The following is a 22340-nucleotide window of genomic DNA, read 5'->3' on the forward strand; positions in this document are numbered from 1 at the left end:
CAAGTGCTTATGGAATCCTCAGGTTACCTTCAAGAAGCTTCTACTCCTCACATATTCTTGCTACCATTTTTCAGGACTGCCAAAGTGTTTCTGTTGTGAATTTTCAAATTTGGTATTTTAAAAAGTTAACAGTGTCCTTCAAATATATTAGAAGCAATGTCCTGGTTGGTTTAAATTAACCTTCACCAAAATGTGGAAAACGATCTATCTTCATCTTCTTTACTAAAAATAACTGAGTTCAAAAAAGTGAACAATTTGATGATCCAGAACTCTGTCACTACATTAAAATTCCTGACTCTGCAAAAATTAGAAGCAGACGACAGAAGTAGATTACTTGAAACTAAATTTGAGGCAGTAACAAATTGAGATTTCTAGGGATTTTTTTAGAGGACTTATAGAAAGGGAGAAAAAGAAAGAATCTCGTTTCGCTATTGGGGCAGAGACAGATCTTAAAGGATACAAAGACACAGCAATATCTAGCGATTTGTTCTCCCAGTTTATGGGGGCTCAATTCCTAGAGTCAGAAAACACTTAAAAAGTAAAGGCAAAGAAAAACATTTAAAGTCTGTTAAATTCATGAACGTTAAGATACTGGTGTAAAAAGCTTAAAATGGAACTGGAACAATGTCTTTAAGAAGAGATTATTTTAAAACCTTGCCCATTATTCATTATCATTGTGTTGGAGAGCACAGAGGCTCTACCAAGTTTTCAGGGAAAAAATGAACACCAGCAACACAATTAACTATGAAGTATAAATCCAAGATCAAAACAATGGCCTTGGGAGCCATAATATGGCCAAATAAAAAAAATACTCAGCAGACTGTTGCTGCTCCACCCTTCATAGAGTAGAACTATTTGTGTGAAGATAAGTCAGAATAAAAGGTAATTCTTCTGATAAAGTTCTAGAGGGTACCTGCTATTCTATAAAAACACCCTGTTCTGTGTTGTCCTATCCTTTGGCCACTAACATTGGAGAGGTATGTATGCATGGGCGGGGCGGGGAGTGGAGAGCCATGTATCACAGATGAATGAATAAATGAGTTTTCTATATGAAGCTCACAGAAGGAAGCAATGCCTAGCCCAATTAGCAAAGAAAGAGATATGCCTGGCTGTCATTCTTATTCAGTAGGCAGTTCTATGTTGAAATACAGCAAAATACAGGAACAAAAAATATCAACCACCAATCAACCAGCTGTGTAGTACCACAAAAGCAAGCATCAATCAGTCTGCTATCATAAATATAAGTTCTGTTCTTGCTTAGGCAAGATGAAGTCTTCATTTTCCAGTCCTATTTGGTAATATATGTAAGAATGGAAGCCTCAAATTTAAAGATAAAAGAAGGATGGCAAACTGAAGCCCTGAGATATTAAAAATAATAAATCTACAAATAGATAAAAGATTCTTTTCAATTACTGAAAAAGGAAGCTGGCCAACAATCTAAGAAAGATGTAACGTTTCCTGTGTCTCTATAAAGGACTACTAAGGTGAAAGCATAACCAGAAATCTAGCCACTTACGTGGCTGCCTACAGCCTAGAGAGAGAGAGTTGGCTTCATCTTTCCAATTCTGCATCTTGCTTTGGTTTTACTAGCTGGATTATGCGTTTCTTTGCTGGTGGTTGTTAGAATCTTCTACCTCTACCTTTTTCCACTGTATAAATCTCATTCAAAAAAAAAAAAATTCAAGAACAATCTAGGAAAGAAAACAGATGATTGACACTATATGCATTCAGACAGAGCGTCTGATCTCCATGAAGAGGAAAAGGAGGAACTGAATGAATATTGTTAAGTGCCTATCATGCTAGACACTGTGTTAAGCCCTAAGCACTATTTAATATGTTTTCCTTCATTAGACTTAAATGCTATTTTTATGCCTGCTAATTAATCCCAAACCTGAAAACGTTCAATTTTAAGAGACAAAGTTTTCTAACTCACTAAGAAAGCATCAAGAAAGGACAAGAGTGAATAGTGAGTTCATCCCTGATTTGTGAGGCCAGCATTTGATAAATAAATGAGTTCCACTGTAATAGTGAAGAATATCTCTTAAGACCACTAGGTTTTCTCACAGAAATTGAAGAATCAAATAAAGTTAGAATAAGGCAGACGGAAACATAAAAAAACACAGCTTAAAATTTAACTTAATTTAAATAGAATCTGATATTCCAAGTATGCAGCTTTGCCAGCAGCAATGTAATACTGCAGAAAAGCCAGACAGAAAAGTCAAGGCACTTTAATTTTTAAATGGGGCCAAATGAAACTACAAGGCCTATCACAGGAAGAAATGTTCCCTACCTGGATTTGCCTTGAGACTTTCAATGAGGCAGGGCAATGTCACCTCTATCTGGAATTGCTGTAGGATCAGGAAGCACTTTATAACATAAATGGTTTTTCAAAGCTTATTAAAACCCAAACAAACTATTTAAATTATGTATTGCAGAAAACAAAAATATATATGCATCCACATATATTTACACAGAAGTATTTACACAATACTTTCTTAATGATTCCAGTTTATGATGTATAGTCTCACTGTATAAGACTTACTGTACATCAGGTTTTATCTATCTTTTCTCCTGTTTCCATCAGCTCTGTGAGCCAATGCAGTTCTGAACAACCTCTAAAAGCTCTTCAAAGAGCAAATGCATAGCTTTTTGTGTTGGGCTATAGGGCAGCTACGTGAGTGCCATGTGAGATCCTCAGGGGCTTTTCCTCCAACTCAGTTCAGGGTAAGAAGTTCTGTGCTTGAAAAGCCTGAAGTGGTGGGAAGATTGGTGTTGGTCGTGTGTGGGATTACCACACTTGTCAGCATACTTTTAAGAAAACTTCAACATCTAGTTGTTCACTCATGTTGTGTGTAACTTATTAGGTTTGATCTATCAGTAAATCATTCTAAGCTATTAGGAGGCTTTTTGTCTTTCCCACGTAGTAATAGAGCACCACCTTGTGTCAGAAACCTGAGCACTTGACTAGACATCTGTTTTTAGATACCTTAGTTGTCCAAAGTTTTACTGTCCAGTCAAATGATGAAGTGACAAAAAGATGTGAGAAGTCCACTGCTCCAACAGCTGCATGACAATGAATGCCAGTAATTGGTCCTTGATGTCCCTCGAACATCTCACTGATTCCAGCTTTGCTGTTTCATAAGAGTGAAAATAGGGAAATCTCTTGTAAGTAGACCACTTATAAATATATGTTATCATGGGTTTATTTATTACACTTTGACATAATTTCAACAAACTTAACTCTGTGCTCGTAACACATCAGAATAATTATGTTGAGTGTTACCTATCCAGATTTGATAAGTCTACTAAAGTGGTTAAGTACATTTTGGAACCATAAACATCATGCTATTGATGACGGAAATCAAAAGTCCAATATCTGAGGTTCTGAGGTGGTGGAATAGAGACAAATGAATGCTACATGTAAGAGAGAGAATCTGGGCTACTTTTAAATCAAAAGCTTTGAAGTGAAGGTGATCTGTACTTGAGATGAAATCTGGACACTCAGTTTTTTTTTTAAAGGAAGCAATTGATAAGGTACAACTAGACAATTTCAAAACAGGTTGAACAGCAGGAGAAATACTAGTCAATTTAAAACGTGTATGTGACATCACTGTACAATTATCAGGAGGACTGAACTAAGGCTCAAAGTCCAAATAAATCAAGACGGAAAAACAGCTGAAAATCTTATTTACAACTTTAAAGGTCAGTATGTGGCATGTGCATTTTGTATTTGTAATTGCTGAATGCTACTTCCTACCACTAACTTTTGTGAGCATGTCCACACGTACAAAAATCACAACACACCACAACCCTCAAAATCCAGAACACATCATGATCCAAAATAACCTTTTATTTTAAAAAAGTATTTAAGTTTTAATTTTATATACCTGAATTTAAATAATTTGTCACAAATAACAAGTGGCTCTAGGACAGATTTCTACTTGAATAAGAGGCAATTTGTTTTAATACGATTATTCAAGGGAGAATTTTAAATAATTGTAAATTCCAGTTTAGATTTACCTGCCATGGCGGCATGCTGTGTACACAGAACCTTCTTCACTCCCAACAACGAAGTTGTTGACATCTCCAACAGGGAAGGACATAGATGTCACAGCGACTGCCTTTGACTGTTTATGAACCAATTCCATGCTATCCTACAGAGAAAAAATTGAGTAAATTATTTTGTAAACTTATAATTTTTAATTTTTTAAAGAAAATTTTCTAGTCTTAGTTTGTAAACAATTATTTTACTATACTACTTACATAAATTTAGTTTGATTAAATGAAGCAGGTTTGAAAATGAAGTATATATACCACAAATTACATTTATACATGTTTAGATTTATAAACTATTACTATAATACTATTATAAAACACTTATGAAAAACATAAGCTAGGGTTTATACAGACTTAAAAAAAATACCAATATTTCCCTCAAAATTTCAGAGCTTTCCAAGTTTAACTTACCTGTGGATGGGAAAGCATGTCCAGACTCCATGAACAAATTTTTCCATCAGTAGAGATACTAATCAGATTGTGAGCATTCTGTGTTCCAACAACATTTACACAATATACAGGATGCTAAAGAAAGAGATATTAAAGAAAGTTTTCTGGGATTATTTTACCAAAAAAAAAAAAAAAAATGAAATAATTTTTACTGTATAATCACAGGTATTCTGTTTCATATCCAGTCTCATATCTTGACGGCATTTTTAATGTGAAGTTCGATGCTATTCCGTAGATTAGCAAAACATTATCTCAGAAGAGAGATGAGTTTCTAATAAAATAGATTTCCAAAAATACAAAGAAAAAAAAAAGCCTTCAGTTTTGGTTGCTAAATGATGAGAAATTCACACATCAAAGGAAACACATTTTGAGACTACTCTGATGGACACTGCTAAGTATTTAATGGTGAAAGAAGACAGAAATCTAATGGAAATAACCCCTTTACTTACTGTGTGTGCTGCAGCTGACAGTGGAGTTCTTTGCACTGGAGTTCTTTTATTGCTACGGTTATCCCACAGCACAATCTGGCCTGAATATGTACCACCAACAACCAGATTTGGATGAAATTTTGCAAATGTAGCAGACATAACGGCTGACTGCAAATAAGCAAGATTTTTATATTTAAGGTTCAAATGGAAGAAGCGTGACAAGCTATAAAAATAAATCTATATCCAAAACATTTTCCCCTTTATTGTAAAGTATCAGAGATTATAAAAACCAGTAAATATACTTATAAATTTCATTTTGCTTTAGAACATAAGATACAGCTTTAGAATAGTTTTGCTTAAAAGTCAAATGTAATGATTGTTTACAGAAATGTTTAAGCAATTTATCGAAGAAAGCAAAAATTATTTAATTTGATTACATCATTAAACCAAAGATAACTGGCTCTACTTTAGCTTCTGACAGTAATCTGACAACAGAGTATATGCTAGTTTTGATTCAGTTAAGTGTTTTTGCAGAATTATGATATTATTAGAAGATTATAACTTATGCAACCAGAAAGGCTTGCAAATTCTAACCTCCCACTAAATCCACTTTAAAAATCTGCATCTGTTTCCTACTTCAAACATATGTTTCTACTTAAAACTATCTAGTTCCAACTCCTCAGGCCATGTATAAGTAATTCAGTGGGCCAACCGTCTAATTGTATATTCAGCAAATAAGTTCCCGAGAAACTCGCTGTAGAAAAGACATTTTATAGAAGATTCCTTTTATACAATCGATCACAATAACAGAAAATCACAACCGCAAAGGACTTCAGGTGTGATTAAACATAAGAGATGTCAGAAAAGCTAGAAAACGCAGATCTTGTTGAACTGAGGAGTCTTCAGTTTTTCGTTAACATCTGTTTGCAAATATGGGGTGGTTTAGTAAATGCCAATCCAGTGAAATCATTATGTTGACAAGAAAAGAAGAAAGGCACTTGTCTAAATTCATTAGTGAATTCTTAAACTTGGGAAAGACTGCTGAAAGACCCTCTTACCTGGCAGTGAAACACATACTCTGGAGTAGTTTTTTTGTATTTCACATTCCATACAAGGGCCACACCATCAGGCTCATGAGGAGCATCTTCGTTGTTATTATAGGAAGCCACAAGTAACTCTGGATACTGCTCGCAAGAATCAAGTGGGAAAAAAACGCTATGCATAATGAGAACTGTTTTACATTCCTAGTTACTCAACTGTCTTTATCAAATTATTCTGAAAATACGAATTCCTAACACTTCACCAAGAAATATATCTCTTAGAGTTATGCTTGCTGGAACATTAGTAAAACTTTAAGTTAGTTTAGTTATTTTACATGTTTTAATGTTAAAATATTTCAGTAAAATATGTGTTGCAATTCTATCCAAAGGATTTGGTGAGCAATTAAAATTAGTAAAACTAGACTGTGGCATACAGAAACTCTTGATTTTTAAATATAGTGTTTCCAATCCTTTCTTCCTAAGTACATAAGACAACCATAACCTTAGAACCATCATCCACTGTAATTTTCAATAATATACATTTATTTAATTACACAAAGTGTCCACAATTAAAACTACCTGCTTACTGGAATTCAAAAATGAGTTAATAGCAACCAATTATGTTATAATTTACCTGAGATGACCAATCCAAACAACTAACAACCCGATGCTTTGACCAACGTTCGTCAAAAAATTGTCGATTTAATGACAGTTTAGCACCTGCTTGAATCTCTCTACAGAAAAAGACAAAAAAAAAAACAACAAAAACCAACAACTGTGTTATAACGTCCCACTCTTAAAGTAATTTAACACTGCTGAACCCATAATTTTAGCAGTTAAACATTACCCTTCTTTGTCTTCCAAATCTCTTCCACTGTAGTCAAAGAAGATGTTAATCTGCTCAGAAAGAGCTCTTTCTACGATTCTTGTAGAATGGTCGAAGAAACTTAAAAATTCCTCAGAGTGCAAGATTTGCTGCTTTTCTTCTTCAGTCAGCTCGTGCGGGGGGGCTGTGAGGCAAACGTTTTTCTGAAGTCGGATTTATGCCACTCAAATCATGTCACCTCACTATCACAATCTGCGTCAATGAATGCCACTCATTTTTTTCCAAGCAGATTCACCTCTTTGATTTAGAGCATTTTAATCTACTTTAATATATAAATAATAAAAGCAGTCTTAACAGGAATCAACAAAATTTTTTAAATTCTTTTTTTTTAAAGTTGAATTCTTTAAGATACCTTTACTATCACTTTCTTCATCTTTCTTTAAAGTTTTCTCTTCCTCAGGTTCAATAGGTGGTTTAGGAGTCACTACGTCATCTTCTTCCTCTTCATCTGAAAAAACAGAACAATAAGACAAAAATTATTCTTATGAAAATAACTGATAACTCTTGAGGTAATTATTTCAGAAAGTATCACAACTCTTTAGATAAAAGCAAAAGTGAACTACTGATAAGACAGAACAAGTACAAATAATATAAATTTTATCAATACAATTTTAAAAAAAGAATTAAGTGGAACTTCTTGGTTTTTATACATACCTATGTGGTAACTCAGCAATAGTCATATCAAATTCTGTAGCAACATAAACTGAAATAAGATATATAAGCAACTAGGATGAGTCCCTCATGGAAATCTCTAAAAGCTTGCAAGCATTTATCATTCCAGACAGAACAACATGCAACTCCTACATAGTTTTATGTAGCATGCTGACACATTAATGCTGTAAAATGAAGAAAATCAAATGTCTAAAATAGCCTACAGAGCTGGCTGCTTACTTGTGATCTGAAACCATCAGTGTCTAATGGGTCTTCATATGGCATAAAGACGGCTTACATTAACTCTCAGGTTGTTATTTGAGAGACATATTTTAAAGATAATAGCTATGAGACCACATTTTCTATTCTGTCATTTTAAATGCAAGTCTCATTATCTACCGTTACATGATGTGGCAATAAGCACTTAACATAATGATTTCTTAACTTGAATAAAAATACATATTGAGATAATATACAATGTTTATAAGACTTTTAAAAATTATTAAATCTCCCCTTATACTCCCAAACCAGGAAATAACTTTAAATTACTTATTTTAAAATGTTCGAGAACATACAACTCTGCCTACCTTCTCTTTCACTACATACTGAGATGGATTTTTATTAAGCAAATGCTTATTTTTATTGCCTAAACAGATGTGTCATTTGTCTATGAGGGAATGGCAGCAGGCGTCTGCAGCAGAGTGCATCTCAAGTAATAAGAGCCCATTCAGTAAGGGGACTTCACTTGTTAGTTATAGTCATTTCCCCGACCTATGTTCAAAATTATCTAAAACACGCATACATACGACATACACAAAAGAATGGTCAAGGATGGGAACCAGCTGCCAAGTCATGGTCCCAGCAGCCAGGCCAGCTGACTAGATAGCAACAACCAGATGGCACTGCTGGGATTGTGTCTTTCTGCTACAAGGTGGCAATGGGATGGCATAACATTCTTCCGCTTGACTGCTTCCAATCCTGTCTCTCCCCAATGGCGAGCCTGTGCAATTACCCGCACTCCAGGAGGCCTACAGATAAGCCCTTACCCTGCAAACAAAATGCAGCTTGTAGGCCACACCAGCTGCCAAACCACACACATAGTGTTAGGTTTGGAGAGCTATGAAAATCTTTCTAACTCTATAGTATAAGCAATAAAAATGTAACTGTACCTGTAGGAAAGAAAGCTTTAAATGACACTGTATACTGCACACAATGATACAACCTCCAACTTAATCAAAATGATAATGACGTATGCCAATCCTACATTACTTGAAATTGAGCGATTTTTACGTTCTGACAAGTTTACAGAACTAGGATAAATGGCACGAATGATTTCAATATATGCTCATACTTTTGAACCAAATGGTGAAGGTTAAAATTTTTCCTTTCAAGGGCCTCAATCAGCCACAAAGGAAAACAGTAATCACTGTCTTTTCAGCCAGCCCAACCGCATTTGTCAGCCCTTTCTCCGTCAATGCAGCCAGAGCAATCAACCTGCCAAACATTCAGAATGGAAAAACAATCTGAAAATACAGGGTATAATGCACCTGCCAGTGAAAATGGCCATTTCAAGAAAAGCTAGTGATCTCAGTGACCCCGCTGAGGAGGCGGTGGTGCAAAGGGGAAAGAACACGTAAAAGAATTCTTAGTGATCGCCACTCTCTTGCACACTGACACTTCCTTACAAAGCATGCCAATTACAGCTTTTGTGCTACTTAAAAAAATGAAAGCTTCTTTTTGGGCAAAATAATCACACAGAAAAACAGAAAGACAGTACTCCTTTTTAGATGAATTCTCATATACAACGGATTATTAATCTGAAAACAGTGTAACTGGTAACAATTCTATACTGTACTGCTTCAACATTACAATGAAATTCTACCATAAAGTCACCTGCCAGTGTAATGTAATAAAATAATTTAACTGTACTTAAGTTGACTTTTAGAATAACAGGATATTTACTTCAATTTAAAATTAAGTCTGGGGACTTCCCTGATGGTGCAGTGGTTAAGAATCCGCCTGCCAAGGCAGGGGACACGGGTTCGAGCCCTGGTTCAGGAAGATTCCACATGCCGTGGAGCAACTAAGCCCGTGCACCACAACTACTGAGCCCATGCGCCTAGAGCCCATACTCCGCAGCAAGAGAAGCCACTGCAATGAGAAGCCCATGCAATGCAACGAAGAGTAGTCCCTGCTCACCGCAACTAGAGCAAGCCCGTGCGCAGCAACGAAGACCCAACGCAGCCAAAAATAAGTAAATAAATAAATTTATAAATTATCTATAAAAAAATTAAGTCTGAAAATATGTATTTTTCCATTTTCTGCTAATACTGCCAGTTATCTTAATCAATTTTGTCAACTAGTAGGGTTCACTGTATGTAAATCCTAAAATCAAAGATAGGGAATCTGAGTCACCCTGGACAAGTCATTCTTAAGCACTGTGAATTATAAATTACAGCCTCCTATCCACATCATATTTCCCTCCCTCAACTTTGTTGCATTATACGGTTTCTAAGCACCATTTCCAATGACAGGTGTCAAATTCCTGTCATAATGCATATGGTCAGTACTTCAGTGCTAAGTGACCTCATAATCTATATATTTAACAGAAAAGATCGTGCTTATAGACACTCTTTTCCTTTTAAAATTTAAAATGTAGATGAAGTATGGTAAACAGTGATCTGTATCTGCCTACTTTATGGCATTTGCCATGCTAACTTGCCCATATAGATTACTTTAGTTGTATTTGAATGATGAGTATAATCTATTTAAATACTTGTTTTCAGGATTTTATTTTAGAATGAATGTACATAGCTCTCTTTCTAGATGAATTAAAAACTGATTTAAAAACTATGATAGACACTTAAACCCAAGCTTCATAAAAATGACTAAGCTAAATAAAAATTCCAGGAACATTACAAAAATGATCTGTTCTTTAAAAGTGCAAAACAGTATTTTTATTATAAAGCTGATTATCTATATATACCAAATATTTGGCAAAAAATGCCTAACATCACTAACATCAGATTAGAGACTGCTCCTCTGAAACAAATACACTTCTCTTATTAAAAACTAATACAATTAGCTACTAAAAAACTATTAACATGACCAAAAATATAGTATTACAATTCTAAAGATTTTCTAGGCTAGTCCCTATTACATGATTATCTATAATATATTTAAAACTAAAAAAGACTGCAACAGAGCAGGAAGACTGAAAAATGGGACTGCCATGTCACATCAATTTATTGATGAATATTCATCGCAATATGCTAAGTGGTTAACTCCATGCTTTCTCTGACAGGGAATCTAAGGTTATAAACTGAGCAGTAAAGAATGCATAAAAGTAGCAGTTACTTTTAAAATGACAAATCTCTTGTCAATGAATGCTAAGACTAGGTTTAACGAACCACTGAATTTTTACTGAGTTAACATCAAAATTGTGATGTATTTTGGTGAGATGGAAAGAAAAGCAGGTTTGTAAATTAAGCTGCACCTAGAAATAACACCAAAGAATGAAATTCCAGTTGTTGGAATAATCTGTTACAGTGGAGTAGGTTAATCAAAGTTAAATCATCTGTGAAATGGGTGGCTTTTGCTAAGCTGAAGGGAGGAGTCTTCAGAGCAAGTTTTCTCATCTGTATGTCACGCTATGTTTAAGAGACATCTAAGAATAAGCCACAAAGCACGCTACGAATTATTTTAAAATATTACAACACATTTAACAGGTAATATGAAAGATCCTAGAAAATCCTCACTAAACACCGATACTCTTTAGTCTATCACTTATCACAATGCTCAGTATGAGGTCAAAAATAAATCTCATCATCAGGGCATTGATGTTGTTTAGGAAATACATTTGTTGTCTATAAATTTATTAACTAGTTTCATCATACTGGTGTACTGTATTTTAATATAGTTTAATATCTTATGAAGAATTTCTAATTTACAAAGTAGTCTGATTACTCATGATACAAAGGAAGTTGCCACTGAGTTCCAAAAATCAGGAAATGTGTTGCATATAAAAACATAATTTACAAAAATTCAACTTATAAATAACTTCACAAACAAAATGAGAATATTAGAGGGAAATGCTTCAATCATAAGTTGAAAAATACATGTTAGATATGAATGATTTTCCTTTAATATTTTCAAAATAAGCCTCTCTTTTCTGGATCAACATCCTTTTGAATCACTTCATTTCGATCCATTTGTCCATAATTTCATCTTCTTATACCTTACTCTTTAAAATCAATACTAAGAAAATCTTATATTAGGACAAAACTTCATGAATGTATCAATGCAATTCATTCCTTTTATTTTTTTAAACACCCAGAATCAGATGCAAGGTCACTTGGATTTCCTTAATAATTTAGATCTTCAACAAGGGAAAATTTTAATTGGGAAATATTTTGAATATAGATCTAATGCTAATTTGGAAGATAAATAAAAAGGGAGTAATACTTTAATTATACCATTTACTTTAACACAGAATTTGCCTCTCTACATTGTCTCTTTTTATGTAAAATTCAGATTTTATTTAGGCAGTATTGGCATCATTAACACAGATCCTGTTATCTGCGATCTCATAAATATTACATTTTTTTGAGGCCACAATTTCAAATATGCTGATTAAAGTCTTTCAATCAAGGTTATGAAAAATGCTTCAATTTTCAATTATTTTTATATTCTCACAGATTCTCTGAGGGTTAAAACTAATTTATTACATGTGTTATTTATCCCAGGATTTTTTTAAAAAATCCATTTTAGACAAGGGCACTACTAAACCAGAAGGCCCACAGATTTAGTCTACTTGGGAAGTGTGGATTCCAGATGTTAAGATCATGCAATAAAAAATTAAGAGCTATTTTACATATAACATTTTTCTACACATTATAAATGCTGATCAACACATACCTGAGGAAAAATATCTGACTACTAAATCAATACCAAAAATAATTACAAAACTCCACAAAGATAAGAAAGTGGAATGATATGAGAAACACAGCACTTCACTGGAAATCAAAAACCAGGTTCTGGTTGTAGTCTGATGTTCTCTTATATTGTGACCATAGGGTCATCAATGAACTTCCTGGGGTCTCAGTTTCCTCAGGTGTAAACAAGCTGATTAAACTTTGGAATTTCTTCCTCTTTAAAAATCTGTGTCTAAAAATTACAACAACAAAAAAATCCACACTGACGAGGTGAATAAGAAAAAAATAATGCCATTTTCAAAAGAGTTAAAAACTTTTAAAAGAGAAGAAAGTAACTTTTCCAGGAGTGTATCTGTGGGCACCACACTCCTGCCATGAGAAGTTTTTTTACCTGCCGAGAACAAAATTGACTGAGGTCACATGTTCCTAGTCAATTTCATTCACAGTAGGTGCTTTAAGACAGCAAAGCACCTCAGTTCAGAAATGGTACTACCAACTTACAGAGTAAACTTGAAAGCAAGAAGATGGCTAGAATGGGGAAAAAGGAAAAAAAGCAGAATAAAAATTGCTTTTTAATAGAATAGATTCAGCCATTTTTAAAAAATGAAAAAAAAGAGTTAAGCCTAAAACCAACTTTTATCTTCAATTTGGTAACTCACGTTACTTCTGCACTAATTACACTGCCTACCCAAGTTCAATTTACTGTCTGTTACACTCAAAATGTGATTTCAGCAATATTGTCTCATGGTGAGTTTTGGAATTTGTTACATAATTATTAAATGCGAGCCAACCAGGCTAAGTTTGAGAGGCACTGTAGTAAACCAATGGATAAGCAGATGTACAGTTATGCACAAAGTGTTTTCATTATAAAACCTTAAGTTCAGGTTTTTTTTCTTTCCCTCTTTCTAGAACCTCTACAAATTAGGAAAAGAAACAATGTAAGAGCCCTGGACATGAAAATAATTGTAATGATACAGAGAGGAAATGATTTCGTTTTTATCCAAAGGCTAAGGATGGCTCCATGGTACTGGGGTACATTTCGCATTCTCCCTCACTTATATACCTCAGGTTATATACCTGAGGTTATATACCTCAACCTGAAACTAAAAAAAAACAAAGAAATAATCGAGTATATAGCATATACACAATAAACTTGCAGAATGCGTGAATTCTTGTTAGGTTGCAAATGAATAAACGTGGACGTTTATAAAACTAACATCTAAGTCTAGTCCACACAGGAAAATTTTAAAGATAGTGGTGCTAATACAGACGTACCCATTAGAAACTGGGCTCAGTTCACCCATCTTGCCACTTTCACCTTCTATCAGTGAAGATAAGAAAAATTCTATTTAACACCATAAAAGATCAAAGCTGTTTATTCATTACTCTTAGCCAATCACTATAAAATATTATCCTGATGCAAATTTATCAACAAATAAGTTAATTAAACCATGCTATCTTTTAATGAAGTAATTTTCAAACTACAGGTCTGAGCCAATAAATTTAGTGTATTATGGTCAACACTGAAAAAAATGAAATATAGCAAAAGCAGAGAAGGTATTATTTCATAAAACTTTTGTATCAGTTACAAGTTTCCCCCACTATTCGAAAGCAGAGCAATCCTATGAAACCTTTCTTTCTTAAGCTAAAGTGGTGTAAAGTGAAGAAGTAATTACTTTAGACACATCTTGTTAACAGATGCACAAAATAAATACAGCACAGATGCTCAGAGACACAGTTCAAAGCTATGGCAGCTTTCTGCCGAGATGCTGAGTGTAGTTCCCAGGGAAGGAGCTCTCTGCTCTGGTGGACACCACCTCCCAATGTGGTGTAAAGTGAACTTTTGAAATTCAAGGGACAGCTGTACACATCTGTATCTATGTTTGTACTGGATTGTAATATAAATTGAATTTCTTACCATAGGTGACTATCATAAAAGCATGAAAGTGCTGCTTCAGTGACAGCATGAGAGAGAAAGCACACCTTGGAATCAGTCAGACTTGGTTTAGAATCTTAGCTACTAGCCATGTGACCCTTGATAAGCTATCTCTTTCAGCTTCAGCTTCTTCATATGTAAACAGAACCGATATTTAACTCTCAAGGTTTTGGTAAGAGGATCAGAGATAATGTAAAGTGCCTTACACTATACCTGATATGTAGTAGGCACTCTTTGCTGTTAAAATTTTCAGTCATCAACTTGAACGTGAGGTTTGAAGAACCGTTACAACAAGTAGCTAAGATAATATATTTGAAACACGCTAAAAGGTCCAATTTTGTTCATAGCATTCAGAGGGATACATAAAACATAAAATAACAGCACATGTTTGTATCTACATACTATGTCATCATGGAATTCAAGAAGGCTATAAAGGAGAATGTATGTTTCATATATGGATCTAAGAGCAAATAATGATTAGAACATGATATGTTCATATTAAAGCCAAGAACTGAGACTAAGTGCCTTTTCACCCAATTTCATCAATAATTATGTTGTAGCATTAACACTTGAAAATAACCTATTTTCCCAGCAGTTACTTCCAGAGTAAAGGCATGAAAAAAAAAATAAATCCCAAGTTAGTAAATCATTCTCCTGAGTAGGCAAAAGCAATTAATTCCTTCACCAAATATTTACTGAGTTTGTACTCACTACATGCCATACACCATTCAGACCAGGCATTACAGCAATGAAGAAGAAACAATCCCTATACTCATGCAAAATTTGGCAAAGAAGCTGAAGTATGATAATGCTAAAAGCCTTGCCCTAAATAATTTCAAAGTGAAAAAAATACAGTTTATCTTGAACTTCCGGGTCATCAGCTTACTTTACAAATCACAATCTTTTAAATTTTCCAATTACTTGCAAAATAAAAATGGGAAAAAAAATTTTTTGAAAACTGCCAGGCATATACTATGTAGCTATACATTCAAATTAGTTCAAAGACATTGTTACACATTCACACTTTAAAATTTATATGCATGACAAAAATAAGCAATTAAAAATGCAAATTTCAAGTAGGATATAAAACCATATGTGTGTATATACTTATGTTTGTGTGTGTGTATGTATACATATATAATTTTTGAAAAAAATATATCATGGAAAACAGACTAGAAACAAATGGCTATTACACAGTGGTATAATAGACACTTCCTACCCTTTCTGTCTTCTCTAAATTCTCTATGATACACTACTACAATTATTAAAAAAAAAAAGAAAAAAATTTTTTTAAATGGAAGTCTTCACTTAAACTAATTATAGGTATATTATAATAGGCATTACCCAAAATAGCTTCAGAATGCTTTACATTTCAAACAATCCAAAAAGCATCTCAAAGTAAATCTAAATCTCCAAATTATTATTAGAAGGAAAAAAAGCCTAATTTTTTTTTTAAATGAGTCACTGTACCCTCATTTTGGCTATTTTACTCACTTTCTGAGTTAACGTATCTAACAATGTAGCTCCCAAAAGACAGACACTATAACACTTGAATATACTAGTTAATAAAATAATATTTTCTGGAAATTACAGAATCCTACAGTATTAGTTTTTTCCATACTGGTAGTTCAACACTTTATCTTTCCTGTTTTCTTTTTCAAAAGTGGCTTATGTCTCAAACAAGTTTACCATCAGGGTTTTTTTTTTTCTGGTAAGATGAGGAGTTTGCACCTGTGAAAGCTATCTTACCAAACGACAGAGCAGCAGGAATGAAAAAAATGTATCCATAGAGATGAACATTCACATGGTCAAGTAAAAAACAAAAACTCTTGGATAAAAATGTTATACTGATTTCCTCAAAATTTTCAAGTTTAACTGTATGTACGATAATGTCAACTCCTTTCAGGAATAAGATGAAATTGAAAGGAAAAGTTTAAAATATTTATTTCATGTCCATCTTTAGTAGGCAGGGAAAGGAGAGTTGTTAAAAATGCATATGATGATCTACCATTAAGTTAAAAAAGGTTGTAAATAGTTATAATCCTAATTTTCTTTTGAGGTATATATAAATATGAAAATTTGAAGATTTTCATTGCTAATAGCTAGGGATTTCAAGGATTTTTCCCCCTTTTGCTTACTTGTATTTTCTGGGCTTTCTGCAATGAATATTACTTTAGTTTCTCCTTAATGGAGAAACGTGGTAATTTAACTGAAATTTTAAAGATAAATTAATTTAAACATTTGATAAAGTGCTTAGGTTTGATATTCTATAATTAAACAGGAATAAATCTTCCTGGCTAAGGAGAAAAAAATGTTCTTTATGCACAGACTGCTAAAAGGATTATTTATTATAGGCCCATAATTCCAAAATATCATCAACTCTAAAATCCGTAACTCATTTGGTGGTAAACCCTGACATGACTGGAGATAAAGCTATCTTTAATCATTATCTCAGTCAGTTTGAATATTCATATCTTTTGCTGTTGAAATATTAATGCCCAAGATGCTGCTGGAGTGTTTTCATATGGTACATATACTTTATGAAATGTGAAAAATTTTCTGAAATGTGAAAAATTCTGAATTCCTATATATATATACCTCCAAAGGTTTCAGATAAGAAACTGTGTATCTGTATTAAGGATATTTAGTAAACCTCTTTTATGTCTAACACATTTATTAGCTTCCCTTGGAAAAGCAAGAACTATCATATTAACTTTATGCTTAAATCATTAGCTATCTGATGAGAATTTAAAAATTAGTCCCCACTGTAAAAATGGTAACTCCTTCTCGTTTAAGAATCAAAGGACTCCACATTCAATATAATGTATACTCCCTCTGTTTCACAGAGATTAAAAACTGCTATATAATCAACACAGTAGAGCCCTTAGATCATAAAAGAGGAAGTTTATGAATTAGGTCTAGATTTGTTCATTAATATGGATTAACAATGACAGTATATCAGAATACAGTATACTCCACAGAAAATATTGAATAATTTACATGATTTCATTTACTATGGGATATATTGATACTCTCATTTTGGGAAGAATTATGTTCATGACACAGAAATAGAACATGCTTAAGTTTTTCTGCTTCTAAAGCAGCACATGGCAACGACAATATGAAAACGGAAATATTTACATTTACGTCAACAAAATTAAAAACATACATACAGCTTATATTTCTATTAACTTTTAAAAGAAAAAGTTTTAAAACTCTAAAGAACAAATACATAAATACAGAAATCCAAAGCATTACTTTTATAATATTCCCCTAAGAAAATATGCCAAAAAACAAAAAAGGAAGAAAAAAAAAAAAAAAGGGAAAGAATCCACTTGTTTAATATGGTGGCTTAATGACAATCATATTAAGGACAGATACTCACCTTCTTTGGGTTGAGCCATAACTGGAGTCTGAGTTTCCTTCGTATATGTGACGATTTCACGAGGAGGAAAGTCAACTTGCGTAATTTTAGCCATTCCAAGTTTAATAGGTCCTCGTCTAAATAAAGTGAACACAAATGTTTTTAAATATTACAAATGATACATTTTAACTACATCAAATAATGTTACTTTAGAAAAGTAAGAACTAAACACTGTATATCCAACAGTGTAATTTAAATCCCTGTTTTATTCAAGAAATTTTAAATGAACAATTGGCTTTATTTTAACAAAAGAATTAGAAGGTAGCAAAAACAAAAGATATTTCCGAATCATTCAAGGTGTTTATTTTTCACTTTAAAAAGGCAAATAATTTAGTTTCTTAGAACAAATGTGTGGGTAATAACAGTGTAAGAGGAGAGGAATTTCAGAGTAGACTGCTGAATACGGTTGGTTATGAGAACTGTTTTTAGCAGGGATACGATTCTGGACATTTTTTCAAGAGTCAAATATGTGGATCTCACTCAGACCACATTTAGTTCACTTCACCATCAGAAAACTTCAGCTTTAAGAGTGAGAAACAAGTTTCTGTTGAAAACCGTTTTTTCTACCTACACTCTGCAGAAATGGAGAATCATACAGTCAATTTAGATTTTAAAATAAAATATTTAAACTTTAAATCTCTAATCTCTGCATGGTCAACATGGTCCTTGATTCACATATGGACAAACTATTGTGCAAACATTTTAGACCTAAACTAAAGCCACGTATCTTTTGAATATCATGAAATTACTAAAGTCACTTCTGTTTTAAATAGGGGGGAATACATTCTTTTCTGACAAACAGAAGAAGAGACTTGTGGCTATTACAGTAGATGTCTAAATTCTAAACCAAATATAGCATGCTTCCAAACTCCCAAAGTTCTCAACGATGAATCTGTCTTAAAAGAATATCTAGTAAAAACAATGGTGGAACTTCCAGAATATAAAGGAGGATATCTGAAATATATATATACACACACATATATATATATCATTGGTAATATAACAACTTTTTTCTTATATAAACATCCTTTTCAAAATCCTGTACAAAAAAGTTTAATAAAATTAGTACATTTAAAGAATTAATTTTCTCTAAGGTCCCAAACGTGGGCCATAAGAAATTTTTAATGTGTTTTCTACCTTGGGAATATCTAGCCTTAAAGAAAAAAAAAAGCATAATCAAAGAATTAAATGGGAAAATTTAAGTACATTTGAAGTAATCTAGTATTCTAAGAACAAAATATGAAATAAGAAACTTTATATTCTGATATTTAAGATGTAAACCATATGAAAAGTAAGTCACTCACATATCTGATAAAAAACAGTGAAGCCAACATTAGGAACAAGTTACTAACTTGAGTACATATAGGGTTTAATAGATAAAAATCACAATACTAGAACAAACAAACAAAATATTCTAAGATTTAGGGAGGTAATACCTCAGTTAACCAAAGCCACTTTTACTGAGAACCAAGCAAGCAACTGGGGGTGGGGAAGCCTCAGGGCAGCCAAGAGAGAGGCCTACCAGCTAATGTACAAGAAGCTCATATACTTTTCTTATATGGCCTAATTCAAGGCTTATTAACTCTTAACTTTAGACAGAATTCCTAAAGGTGTTGGTCATATGTTTTAGAAGCTGCAAAATACCAAGGGAAAAGAGCTATCTGAGTCAGGCACAATGGCAGCAGCAAACATTTACAGTTTGCATTGGAGACTAGAATAAATAAATGAATGAATAAATGAATTAATGAGTAAATCAATAGCAATCTGGAGCCAGGTGTAGAAACCAACAGCTCTGTTCCTCTCAAAACCTTAGAAATCATCAGGGAATTTTAATATAGGAAAATAAATTAATATTCATGTTGAGTAACCTAGAAAAGGTTCAATTACATGTAGCGTATTTATTAGAAAAAGTTTGGGAAGTTTGTAATACATTGTAGAAAAACTTACATCAAAAATATAGAAATAATAAAAGTAATTTGGACATTTAAATGGGTAGACTTAGGGTACCTCTAAAATCAGATACATAAAATATGTCTTTCACAAATGATAAGAGGATAAATGAGGTGTCACAATAAAATATCACTCTTCAAAGTATTACCTGAATATTAGAAATTTAAGCAAAATAAAATTAGGACAATTTCACAAAGAATCAAATTAATTATAAAAGAGGGAAGGTAATAAATCTATTCAATACCCCAAATCGGAATCTGAGTGAAGCTGAAGAACTGATGGATCTGTATCCCAATGCAGCGTCCTAAATGGTTGTAGGACAACCATGAAGCATTAGCAAAAAAGGCCATAAGTTAGTCAAGCAAATACATTCTATGAATAGCTAAAGCACGGTTCACAATTAAAACCCACATGTTCTGGTTAGTACAAAAAAACACCAGGTATCACTCAATGCTCTAGTGCATGCAATAAGCATAATATGGTTAAAGATGCAAACATACGACCTAGAATAGTTAAAAGACAGTATTTTCAGATTTTGGGAAACTAATATTGCATAATAATGGCTAAGAACAGCCAAAACATTAACATCCCAAATAACACATTATTTTTGGATGATAACAAGCTAAGCTATAAAAAAAACAGTTGAAATTTTAAGTTTCCTAATGAAAAAAACATTAGTAAAAACATCTTAGTTAACATATTATAATCTTGCCCAAAGCATTAAATGTGTGCAGGAAATTGTCATATTGGTAAAGGAAATGAGTCAACACATAAGCCTTTCGGTAAGAAAACCAAAGACTATTCCACTGGGATACAAAATAGCTAAAGTTTCCAAAATGTGACCCTTATGTAATTTATGGGTTAAGCACTGCCTTGGGCTTACATGTCATCTGCTTTAGAAAGCAGCTAAAGATTTCTGTCTCTAGGAAAAAGTAGATTATTTCCCCCAGGAAAAATATTTTATGTTCAAGGGATTTACCTAAACTAACTAAACTTATGGAGAATATCAATCCTAAGTAAATATTCGGTTGTGTTTTAGCCTTGCCTATTGGGTAAACAACTTACATGGGATCTTTTCCAAAAGATTTAAGGAAAATTTAGTCATTACTAGAATAAAAGCTACTTTATGACACTGGTACTCTTGTAAGGTTAGCGATGTATAAGATAATTATGTACAGTACTGTAAGATGCTCATAGTCCCTATTAAAAGGTTAAGCACAATACATTCGGTGCTACCATCTTAGTCAAATATATTTGTTTCTCACATATATAACAAATTATAATATACAACTAAAACTGCTATAATATTTAAATACAATAAATGATTTCTATACTTGCCTCTACAATTTATCAGTAAAAGCAATCAGATGAACTGAACTAGAGAAATCCTTCATTTTAAAAATATAAAGAAAGATCTTGGGATTTAAATGGTATTGTGTGTACGCAAAGAAGGAAGAGGCCACAGTGAAGATTTACTTTATACTAAGCATTGAACAGAAACAAACTTAGGCTTTGTTAAACCAGAAGGAGTTTTATGAGATGCTCTCCAAGGAATGTTCTGTACGTAGCCTTTACATTCTTTAAGAGCTCTAGCTGTTACCAATGACATAGAGTTCCTTGTTGAGGATGTCATTTTAGTCTAAAATCAAGTAAAACTCTACCTCAAAATAGAACCAGTACTGAAAACACATGGCACAACATATGGGATTATATTTATTAAAGGCATCTGCAGACATATAAAGTAAAATTTCAATATAATCCTGAGACATATAATCAAAAGCCTAAGAGATAAACTGATCAAGAATGGAAAAAAGGAACAAGAGGCATGGATTACTCAATTGAGTAACTGTCACCTAAATTTTAGAGATAACAGAAGTGACTAAGAAAGTGAACTAACATCTTAATGAAATGCAACTTCCCAATCTGCAAAGTTAAAGAAATATCATTTTTCATGGCCTCTTATATATTTATTCATAAATTACCACCAGGCCCAATAGAGATTTTTGGCATTTAGTAATAGTGATTCAGATGTTTTGATATCATACTTGGTAATGTCTAATATGTTTTTTCCTACTCCCTAAGTGTAGTAATCTTAGACTGTCTTGGCCAGCTAATGTAAGTGTATAGGTTTATACATCTCACACATCTTCATGCATTTTCCTGTTTATTCTTTATCATCATGCCTGCTCAATGGAAGTTCATTCTGTTCATTCTCAGACTCCAGCATTCTTTTTAAAAGCCACATATTTTAAAATGCTATTGTTTCACTGCCAATAGCACCAATTAATCAACAATATTAATTATCTATTATAGAATCCATAGTTTTCTACTGCGTGTGTATACATATATATTAGGCAGTGAACATACTCAGCCCTCCTGAAGACTAACAACTAAAAATGAGTCTGTGCTCACTAAAAAGATATCAAGTCACCTCATTTAAAAAGAGAATTTATTTCCTCTCCTGTTAAACTTAAAAGAAACTAATTTTCTACTCATTCTCTAATAAAAACAAATACCCCTAAAGATATTTAAACACCTGTTTTCTTGTTTTACATCTTATCATTACAAATCTACACTATAAACAC

General features: G+C 33.0%; 1 protein-coding gene across 4 annotated transcripts in view; it reads right to left on the reverse strand.

Annotated features, from left to right (window-relative positions):
* DYNC1I2 (dynein cytoplasmic 1 intermediate chain 2) overlaps positions 1–22340 on the reverse strand; it is a 50743-nt gene that overhangs the window by 11074 nt on the left and 17329 nt on the right. For all 4 annotated transcript variants that reach the window (XM_068544919.1, XM_068544920.1, XM_068544921.1 and 1 more), the window contains 9 exons: positions 17767–17882; positions 7213–7308; positions 6822–6984; positions 6609–6708; positions 5993–6118; positions 4956–5102; positions 4468–4581; positions 4021–4154; positions 2987–3131 (listed from right to left, as the gene is read on the reverse strand). In XM_068544919.1, coding sequence (XP_068401020.1) covers positions 2987–3131; positions 4021–4154; positions 4468–4581; positions 4956–5102; positions 5993–6118; positions 6609–6708; positions 6822–6984; positions 7213–7308; positions 17767–17882 — 1141 coding nt within the window. The remainder of the gene's footprint in view (positions 1–2986; positions 3132–4020; positions 4155–4467; positions 4582–4955; positions 5103–5992; positions 6119–6608; positions 6709–6821; positions 6985–7212; positions 7309–17766; positions 17883–22340) is intronic.

The sequence above is a fragment of the Eschrichtius robustus genome, chromosome 5 (assembly GCF_028021215.1).
Source record: "Eschrichtius robustus isolate mEscRob2 chromosome 5, mEscRob2.pri, whole genome shotgun sequence".
NCBI lineage: Eukaryota > Metazoa > Chordata > Mammalia > Artiodactyla > Eschrichtiidae > Eschrichtius > Eschrichtius robustus.